Below are 9,191 nucleotides of genomic sequence, written 5' to 3'. Positions count from 1 at the left end.
GACACTCTGAATCTCCAAAGGCTGCAGGGTCTCCACTGCCACATCTTAAGCTCCACTCTCTCTTTCAACTATTTAACATGCCTCCATGTCAGAGACCTGTTGTACAGCCCTGACCCTTGCCACTTTAAACTCCTTTACCCTAACCGGGCACTCCGGGGAATTGGGAATGTGATTTCCAGCACAATTGCAACATCGTACTGCCAAGTAGTGAACATTAAATTCTCTGGCAACAGCTCCGGTGGACATTCCTGCAGTCAGCATACTTTAGACATCTGTGGCATTGTGTTGTGTGACAAAAACAGGTGCACCAGAGGAATGAGCATGCGGTTTAATCAGCTTCTTGACATGCCACACCTGTCAGGTGCACGGATGATCATGGCAAGGGGGAAATGCTCACGAACAGGGATGTAAACACATTTGTGCCCACAATCTGCGAGAAATAAGCATTTGGCGCATATGGAGATTTTCATTTTGCACGTCCTTTTCTACACGGGCAGGATAGCAGAGATCCACGAGGTGAGTTAATCATGATCTGGCTCTGATTTATTGAAGTAGCTAGTTAGAGGTGTGTGTGTGTGTTTTTAGAGGGAGGCAGACAGACAAAAACAATTATGTTTGGTCCTCTAACTCTACAGGTCAAGGGAAAAGAGTCAGCTGGGATTACAACATCAATATCCCAGGTATGGAGGTACCTGGCAGAACGATGTGTTAGTGGCAACACAGATCTTATGACCAGGTTCCCTTTTTGACAGATATACCATAAGTCACAGTAACAGATCAATGCCAGTGTACCCAACAGCTGTTAGGATGTATTTTTGCTTTTAACTTTAACCCCAGTTTACTGCTCTGTCCTGTCCAGGCCATGTGGACCATCGAGGTGGAGCGAGCCCTGCGTGTTTTGGACGGGGCGATCCTGGTCCTATGTGCGGTTGGAGGGGTCCAGTGGCAGACACTGACCGTGAGCAGACAGATGAAATGCTATAACGTTCCCTTCCTCACCTTCATCAACAAGCTGGACCGCATGGGAGAAAACCCCAGCCCCGCCCTGCAGGCCATGAGGTCAGCAGATATACAGATAATGTGGAGTAGACAAGACTAGTCTGGTTTTCCATTAGCTCTGTGTTACGACTCCTCTGTTCCCGCTTTCAGGGCCAAGCTGAACCATAATGCGGCCTTTGTGAACATTCCCATCGGTCTGGGGAGGGGGGGGGGGCAAAGGACATCATAGACCTATAGGAGCGTAGAATTTACTTCAAGGGCCCATTCGGTTAAGAGAATGGAGAATATGATCGTGGCAGGGATTTAGCGAAGACTTACATTACCATCTCATCTCTGAAATATTTACATCGCTGGAACCCCCCCCGGGCTGTCTGAAGAAGACGGAGTACATCGTCAACACACGCATAGGCAAGAAGGTCCACGTGCAGAGGCTACTGCGCCTCCATGCCGACCAGAGGTGAGAACCAGGAAGTGAATGTAAACCAGAAGTAAATGGAGTAAACTGACAGTTTCTGTACTATGAAGCCCAATGATTCCCCAACCTGACGTACCCTAGTGATAACATCTCTAGATTAAACAACTATCTATACATTTGTTTAACTGAAACAATCTTAATTTTGTGTCATAAATTGTGTAACCCCCACCCTCTCTCTGTTTGGTCAGGATGTGGAGGTGTAGTATGCAGGGGACATCTGTGCCCCATTTGGGATCGACTGTGCCAGCGGAGACGCCTTCAACTCCCGGACCAGCGCCAACCTCTCCATGGTACATCCCTATGGCTATTGTCTAAAGTAGTTAAACAACCAGTCAGCACTCACTAACATGTATTTTAACATGCAATCTGTTGTGCACTGCCTGTGTGTGCATAATGTTATGACTTTGAGCTTCATTCAACACGTTTCTCCCACAGGAGTCCATCCACATACCAGAGGCTGTGATCTCCATGTCTATGAAGCCATCCAACAAGGCCCTCTCACATTCGATGTAGTATGAGGAGACAAAATGACCACACTAAGGCTCGATACTATTTCAGTAGAGTATATGAGCTTGTATGACCTCATCCTCCCTCTTCCTGTGGATCAGAATGACACGGGTAAGTTCTCTAAAGGCATCAACCGCTTCACCAGAGAAGACCCCACGTTCAGGGTCCACTTTGACACAGAAAGCAAGGAGACCATCATCTCTGGTACGGGAGAGCTGCACCTGGATATCTACTCACAGGTACTAGTTCAGGGCTCCACTCTCTGGCGATCTGAAGATCCTTCTGTCCGCAACCTTTGCGTTTTGGCTTCATCTTATTTTTTTCTTCAACAGTGTCCGAAGTTGTCCTGAAGGATAATAGAATGTATTACGAGTTCCAAACATCCAGAACCTTCAATGGCATTTTGGTGCGGTAAATCAAGCTGACCTTATTTTCTCTCGCTGTCTTTCTGTAGAGGGAGTATAACTGCCCCTGTGCGATGGGAAAGCCCAAGGTAGCCTTCAGGGAGAGCGTGACCAGTGCGGAACCGTAAGTACCACTCGTAAAACACACGGCAAACAAATGTCCAAATGAGCCACTCTCAGAAGCATTACATTGTGTACAGCGACGGCTTTATTGACGAAGTGAAGCGGGCCAATGGAGTATATGAACAACAAGTTGAAACACATTGTTAGAGCTTACCAAGAGTCTTACAAGCTGACCAGTAAAAGCAGTGCGTTCGGCATATAGCTGCCATTGACGTGTGCCCTCTCATCTCCTCTGAAGCAGTAGTGGCGGTGAAGGTAAACATAATTACTGAAGCCAAGACAAGTGTGAAGTGTAAAGCTCAGCTTTTCAAAGCAGGTAGAAGGTGGCTTTTAACCTTCGAGTCCTAAGAAAGAGATGTGCTGTACTCTTCCCTGCAGTACTTGAGTAAGGCTCTGGAGTGTTTTCCCCTGTGTATCTCAGTTGGTGGTGTTTGGAGGAGCCTCGCAGTGGTGGCACTTTGGCTGCAGCTCAGTCTGCAGGACTTGAACTCCCTGTTCTGGGGACCAGGTGACTAGCAGCTTCCAGTGGATGATCTCCTGCGCGAAACCACACACATACAACGAATGCACCTTTTGTATTAACAAACATGACGTCTGAGTTCTGTTAAGACCGATGGCAGAACGTTTTAGTTACCTGGGAAATCATTTCGTGCAGCAGGACATGGTAGTTGAACCTCAGCTGGTCCTTCTCAGTCTCCTGTTGAGGGACAGACAGAACCAGGGAACCAATTGTGTGAGAAGGACGGATGGAAAGGAATGGGTGGGGAGTTGTGTCAATTTGGAATTTGGGCAGATATCTCCATGGTTACACGGAGGTTCTTCTCAAGACTACATCAGACGCATGCCTGATCATACCACGCCCGGATAGGTGTTTAACGTATCAGCTAACCATATATGATCTAGCAATCTGATGCCCAACTGCACGGTAACGAACGGTCGAACCGATCTCTTGGCTGCTCACCAGCTGTGTGAAGTTGGCCACCTGGGCCATGTTGTAAAGCGTGCTCTCATTGGACTCCCTCAGCATGATGAAACTGGAGGCCACGCCCCCCAGTTGCCAGAAGGGCTTCATGCTGGGCTCCATGTGACCGTAGCTGTCTGTCAAAGAAACCACAAACGTCAGTCAGAAGAGAGATGGGGGGGGGTCAGGTGTGTGTGTGTGTGGCTCTATATCTACCTGGTATATTGTTTCCTGACACAAGGTTATTGCTGGCTCTGTGTTGCTGGTAGAAGGCCTCTTCCTGAGCCGTGGTGTTGCTTTGATGCAGTCCCTCACAGGAGGCCTGGACCTGGGGAGCACTCTGCCCCTCTCCCCCTGGAAAGAAGAGCTCCGCAGAGCATTGCCCTGAAACCTTTTATAGGGAGAGAAAAGGGTGAGGTAATTGAGGAGAAAGCGAGAATATGAAAGGAATGATGTTGCGGCACGTTAGGGGGAAGATACGGGAGGGGGGGGGTATCTAACACAGGTGTTTATCACCATGACAGTGTAGACAAGGTTACTTAACACACCGTGTATTTATTCACACGGCTGTTCTGTGCAATAGTGTGTCACTGAGAATGTGAATCGGATCTTACGTTACTGATCATCTCCTGCATGGTAAGCTCCAGTTGATACTTCCTCCCCATGTCTGCCACATCCTGACAGCCGGGGAGAGAGAGAGCAGAAATTAACCACTTAAGACAAAATGTAAGCAAACAGAACTATGTTCCATAAAGCCGTCGCCCCCTCAAGTGGGGCGGCAGGTAGCCTAGTGGTTAGAGCGTTGGACTAATAACCGAAAGGTTAGAAGATCAAACCGACAAGGTTAAAAAAAATCTGTCATCCTGCCCCTGAACAAGGCAGTTAACCCACTGTTCCTAGGCAGTCATTGAAAATAAGAACATGTTCTTAACTGACTTGCCTAGTTACAAAATGTAAAATAAAAATAAATAAAAATCCCCCACTGTATGCGGTATTGAGAATTGACTTATGCGCACAGACCTCCCGTATCCACCCCCTTCAAGTATCCTTCCATGCCTTGCAATATTAACTGCCCCTTGCCCAACACACTCCCCAAGGTATGCTGATCCTCCACTCCTACCTCCGTGCTGCCGCTGTGTACTGTGCTGAGAAAGATCCACCTGTAGGGTGAGCCGTAGCGGGTGTTCAGGTAGTGTTGGACCACCGTGGCTGCCCGGCGGGCAGGGTAGTGACTCGGGTTCAGCACGCCAGTCGTCATCACTTCCTCCAACACCTCGCTTTCCCCCTAATCCGCACCGGAGAGAAGGGGAATGAGAGCAAAGAGGGTGGGTGAGGACAGGTAGGGAGAGTCAGTCTGCCACGATGGGACTTTGACCTCTGTGTGTGCTGGTGCAGGGAGTCGAGTCCTGCCCTAGTTTTAGAGAAAGAGGGAGAATACAGAGAACTATAGTGAGTAAGGGGAGGGTAGAAGTGTCAGAGAGGAAGAAAGTGTGCCGGGAAAGGCTGTACCTCCCTGTTGAGGCTGTTGCGGTTTGACAGCTGGAGAAACAGCCACATGCAGGGGGAGGACTTCCTGCTTCCTCCCAAGCCAATAATTCAGTTAGTACCGCCCTTTAAAAGAGACAGGCCACACATTTCCCTTCTCCTCACTAACATAAAAGCATGGCAAATGACCATACAGCTACTTTGTTTGTCTATGTTAATGTGAGTTGATTGTTTTGGCAACTATGGCAGTTCTTTACCTACAAATGCTTTAATGAAAATCCTCTAAATTAGTTAGTGATTATGGCTATGTGCTAGTCTCTGCAGGTTTGACTTCACCCATAAGAAGCAGTCTGGTAGTTCTGGGCAGTAGGGTAAATTGATAGGAGTTCTTAAACCTCTGGACCAAGAAAACTACACAAAAGTAGAGTTTGAAGACCAGACTGTTGGAACCAACATCCCCAAACAGTTTGTGCCGGCTGTTGAGAAGGTGTGCATGCCTGGCTGTAGTCTGAATCACATAGGCCCTTCAGTAAGTGGAATTAGGATTGTAAAAATCCTGTATCTTAATCAGGTTGAAATTCTAGTAGACTTCTAATCTCATACCCCAAGAGTGGGAACACTTTTTAACTTGAGGGCCACATCGGGATTGAAAAATTCAAGAGGGACAGATTTTTATTTTGACCGATTTAGTTTGTCAAATATCTATTTGTGGGCTACAGAAAGGGCATTCATTTGAATATATATGTCCATTATATTGACAAACCTACTGAATGTCTCTTCTCTCCTTCCATCCATGTCCCCCTCTTGGTAGCCATGGAGAAGACCAACATTGCTGTGCTGGAACCAATCATGTCAGTAGAAATTGTGGCGCCCGATGACTTCCAAGAGACAGTCATCGCCGGGGTCAACCGTCGCCATGGTGTTATCAGTGGGCAGGATGGGGCGGAGGGCTACTTTACGCTGTGTGCTGATGTGAGTGCAGCTCTGTCCTACTCATACTTCCTATGCCTTTTTCTTTCTGCTAAGACAGGATAGGTTAAGTCTGTCCAGTCACTGTATATTTGATGGTCAATCGCCATTTTCTCTCCCCAGATTCCACTGAATGACATGTTTGGTTACGCCACAGAGCTCCAGTCCTGTAAGGCGCTGGCTCCTCTAGTCAGATGTCAAGACGTCAATTAGTCATAAAAATGTCCAAGATATCAAGCCATGCACTTTCAGTGATATTGAATTGAGTTTGTATTTGCTATTTTTTTTCTGTTAATTTATTTGGACTAAAGTTATCGCTCAGTCTATGATCCTTTCTGGAGAACTGATGTGGGGGGTGTGTTGTGTCCAGGGGAAAGGAGAGTACACCATGGAGTATAGCAGATACCAGCCATGTCTGCCTGGCACTCAGGAGGAGCTCATCAACAGGACAGCTGCCTGCCAAGAAGGGGAAGTGGAAGAACTGAGGATGGACAACACACACAATCAATGAATTGTAAACACATTACAAAGGGTTTGAATGGAGCTGAATGTTGGGACTAATAACAATATAACTAATGTAAAACATACGGTGTGCATAAAACATATATAGGGTAAGAACTTTTGTGAAAGAGCACAGTTTGAAAGAAATGGCAAATAAAAATCTAACCGGATGGACATCAGAAATAGATGGGAAAGGTTGAGGGTAGAGGAAGGACAGGAGTAAAAACAAACTAAGTAGAACTATTGTAAAATAAACTGTCCATAAAATGTATATAGTATGTATAAGCTGGAAGTAGAACCCTAAGAGTTGTTGTTTACTACAATTAGGATTGGGGTGGTAGGGTTAGAAAGTAATGAAGGAAAAAAATAATTAAGATATGTATTTGTATGTACTGTACCAGTCAAAAGTTGACACCTACTCATTCAAGGGTTTTATTTTTACTATATTGTGGAATAATAGTGAAGACATTAAAACTATGAAATAGCACATGTGGAATCATGTAGTAACCAAAAAAAGTGTTCATTTTATATTTGGTGCTTTGCTGGTGACACTGTCCGTGATTTATTTAGAATTCAAGGCATACTTAACCTGCTTGGCTACCACAGCATTCTGCAGCGATGCACCATCCCATCTGGTTTGCGCTTTGTGGGACTATCATTTGTTTTTCAACAGGATAATGGCCCAACACACCTCCAGGCTGTGTAAGGGCTATTTGACCAAGAAGGAGAGTGATGGTGTGCCGCATCAGATGACCTGGCCTCCACAATCACCCAACCTCAACCCAATTGAGATGGTTTGGGATAAGTTGGACCACAGAGTAAACGAAAAGCAGCCTTCAAGTGCTCAGCATATGTGGGAACTCCTTCAAGACTGGTGCAGAAGCATTCCAGGTGAAGCTGGTTGAGAGAATGCTTAGTGTGTGCAAAGCTGTCATCAAAGCAAAGGGTGGCTACTTTAAAGAATCTGATAAACAAACATTTATTTGTCAAACACTTTTTTTGGTTACTACATGATTCCATGTGTTATTTCATAGTTTTGTCTTCACTATTATTCTACAATGTAGAAAATAGTAAAAATAAAGAAAAACCATTGAACGAGTAGGTGTGTCCATACTTTTGACTGGTATGTATGTGTGTATGTATAAAGAAAATGGGAAATTTGAAATAATGCAGACAATTACATAGATTGTAGCTTTCGTCAATCTTCAGTATTAAAGCTCGTCTACCCCCTTAAAGAAATAACATTACAGTACTGCAATGGAATGCTTGACAGATGCACACAAACCTACACAGTGCTCAATCAACTGTAAACATACTCTGCCTCGCCAAGGGCTCCTGAGTGGCGCAGCGGTCTAAGGCATCACTACAGACCCTGGTTCGATTCCAGGCTGTATCACAACCTGGCCACGATTGGGAGTCCAATAGGGCGGCGCACAATTGGCCCAGCGTCATCCGGTTTAGGGTTTGGCCATCATCGTAAATAAGAATTTGTTCTTAACTTGCCTAGTTAAATAAACGTGATATTAAAATAATATATATCGTATGTGCATTGAAAATGCTACAAATGATCAGAGATGACCAAGTGAATTCCCTTGATTCACCCCCTTGTTTCCCCCCCACACTGTCCTAAAGTATTTATTATGACTATTTCCATTCAGCCTATGCTCTCCAGCAAACAGCCTTGTCCCACAGCCTAGCAGTTTTTATGAAGACTTGAGGCAAGTTCAAAGTTCGGACTTCAACTTGGGCATGTATATTAACTGGTTTTGTACTATGTACAGCATATGTTGTAATGATGATTAAATAAGACTGACCTAATACTACCATTTCAACAGGGTGTCATTGTTCCTTCATTTACTTAGTAGATGGTTATGTGGTTGATGTGTTCATTTTAGGTTGCCTGAATTTGATCTAATCCGGATTCGACTGGAAAACACAACTCTGGTTGTGAAATACTATCCAATGTGCATCACAGCAAGAAGCTGGACAAAGTTAAGTCAAACCAGTATTTTCAAGCAAAACAAACTGGAGACTCATTCTCCATGTTATGTAGGCCTATACAGCAAGTCTCCCGAGTCTATGCTGATGTGCTTCCTCTCAGAATAGAGGATTCTAGGGGTTTGTAGCTCACTCACCTCTGTAGTGGTCTGTATGTCATCTCCCAGAGGAACACTGTTTGGGTGTTGATCGAACCCCACTGTTGGTCCTGACCCAGTTCTGACCATCACGGTCGGGTTCCCGTGGACCACGGTCAGAACAACCAGAAGGATAAGCAGCGTCCAGCCCATACTCCACACTAAGATCTGAGAACAGAAAACTAATGCCAAAGAGGATTGCGGAGTCCTAAGGAAGGCAAGCTGAGTGTAAATAGGCATCCAATTCAGGGTTACGTAAGAGAGGGTGGGAGTGAGAGGAAACTGACACTGTCCAGCTCCGCTGCCTGTTCTGTTTTCTTGGCATTTATCTAAACAAACTGCTCTTCTGGTCTCATCTAGGCCTAGGCATGTAACGTGGAGTAGAACAGTCCCCCAGAAAAGTGATTTATTTAAAAAGGAGTGCAGCCAAACGTGATATTTCACACTATTAGGTCTCAATAACAATATGAAATTGTGAATATGATAAAGCCCTTTTAATGCGAAAGCTTTTTAAATGGGCCTCATTTATTAATATAGCATAGAAACCATTCTAAAACACTACTTAAACGGAATTTAGAATGTTCGCACGCATAGAAAAAGTGTGATTTAGCAAACAATTGTACGAGCGTCAT

At 45.2% G+C, this 9,191-nt stretch overlaps 2 protein-coding genes across 7 annotated transcripts; one reads left to right on the top strand and one right to left on the bottom strand.

Moving 5' to 3' along the window:
* Positions 1 to 315: 315 nt before the first annotated feature.
* Positions 316 to 8,249, top strand: LOC135552550 (elongation factor G, mitochondrial-like). Of its 5 annotated transcripts, XR_010457470.1 has the most exons (8): positions 316 to 516; positions 636 to 680; positions 860 to 1,059; positions 1,377 to 1,456; positions 1,663 to 1,764; positions 1,910 to 2,509; positions 5,766 to 5,926; positions 6,047 to 8,249. XR_010457470.1 is itself a non-coding variant. In XM_064984244.1 (7 exons), the coding sequence occupies exons 1-4, from the start codon at positions 457 to 459 to the stop codon at positions 1,405 to 1,407; spliced, it is 336 nt and encodes a 111-aa protein (XP_064840316.1). In that variant the 5' UTR covers positions 316 to 456; the 3' UTR covers positions 1,408 to 1,456; positions 1,663 to 1,764; positions 1,910 to 2,509; positions 5,766 to 8,249. The 5 variants fall into 5 exon arrangements, 4 of the variants coding, with proteins under 4 accessions (XP_064840316.1, XP_064840315.1, XP_064840319.1 ...); XM_064984244.1 differs by having other exon boundaries at positions 5,766 to 8,249; XM_064984243.1 differs by lacking the exons at positions 1,377 to 1,456; positions 1,663 to 1,764; positions 1,910 to 2,509; positions 5,766 to 5,926; positions 6,047 to 8,249 and having other exon boundaries at positions 860 to 1,357.
* LOC135552547 (latexin-like) lies at positions 2,576 to 8,792 on the bottom strand. 2 transcript variants are annotated; one of them, XM_064984238.1, is made up of 7 exons: positions 8,560 to 8,792; positions 4,590 to 4,754; positions 4,084 to 4,146; positions 3,686 to 3,860; positions 3,470 to 3,606; positions 3,143 to 3,205; positions 2,576 to 3,045 (listed from the first exon to the last, which is right to left on the bottom strand). In XM_064984238.1, the coding sequence occupies exons 1-7, from the start codon at positions 8,710 to 8,712 to the stop codon at positions 2,926 to 2,928; spliced, it is 876 nt and encodes a 291-aa protein (XP_064840310.1). In that variant the 5' UTR covers positions 8,713 to 8,792; the 3' UTR covers positions 2,576 to 2,925. The 2 variants fall into 2 exon arrangements, with proteins under 2 accessions (XP_064840310.1, XP_064840311.1); XM_064984239.1 differs by lacking the exon at positions 8,560 to 8,792 and adding an exon at positions 4,979 to 5,064.
* Between the last annotated feature and the right edge of the window lie 399 nt (positions 8,793 to 9,191).

The sequence above is a fragment of the Oncorhynchus masou genome, chromosome 13, assembly GCF_036934945.1.
Source record: "Oncorhynchus masou masou isolate Uvic2021 chromosome 13, UVic_Omas_1.1, whole genome shotgun sequence".
Lineage (NCBI taxonomy): Eukaryota > Metazoa > Chordata > Actinopteri > Salmoniformes > Salmonidae > Oncorhynchus > Oncorhynchus masou.
This window is presented reverse-complemented; position numbering and strand designations above follow the sequence as displayed.

Bases quoted from the DNA above. Each gene is read 5' to 3' on its own strand.
- LOC135552550 (XM_064984243.1), top strand. From the start codon at position 457: ATGGAGATTTTCATTTTGCACGTCCTTTTCTACACGGGCAGGATAGCA. The intron at 517-635 runs GTGAGTTAATCA...CTAACTCTACAG, and splicing joins GGATAGCAGAGATCCACGAG to GTCAAGGGAAAAGAGTCAGC. The intron at 681-859 runs GTATGGAGGTAC...TGTCCTGTCCAG, and splicing joins TTACAACATCAATATCCCAG to GCCATGTGGACCATCGAGGT.
- LOC135552547 (XM_064984238.1), bottom strand. From the start codon at position 8,712: ATGGGCTGGACGCTGCTTATCCTTCTGGTTGTTCTGACCGTGGTCCAC. The intron at 3,607-3,685 runs GTAGATATAGAG...TTTCTTTGACAG, and splicing joins GTCAGGAAACAATATACCAG to ACAGCTACGGTCACATGGAG. The intron at 3,206-3,469 runs GTGAGCAGCCAA...GTCCCTCAACAG, and splicing joins TGGCCAACTTCACACAGCTG to GAGACTGAGAAGGACCAGCT.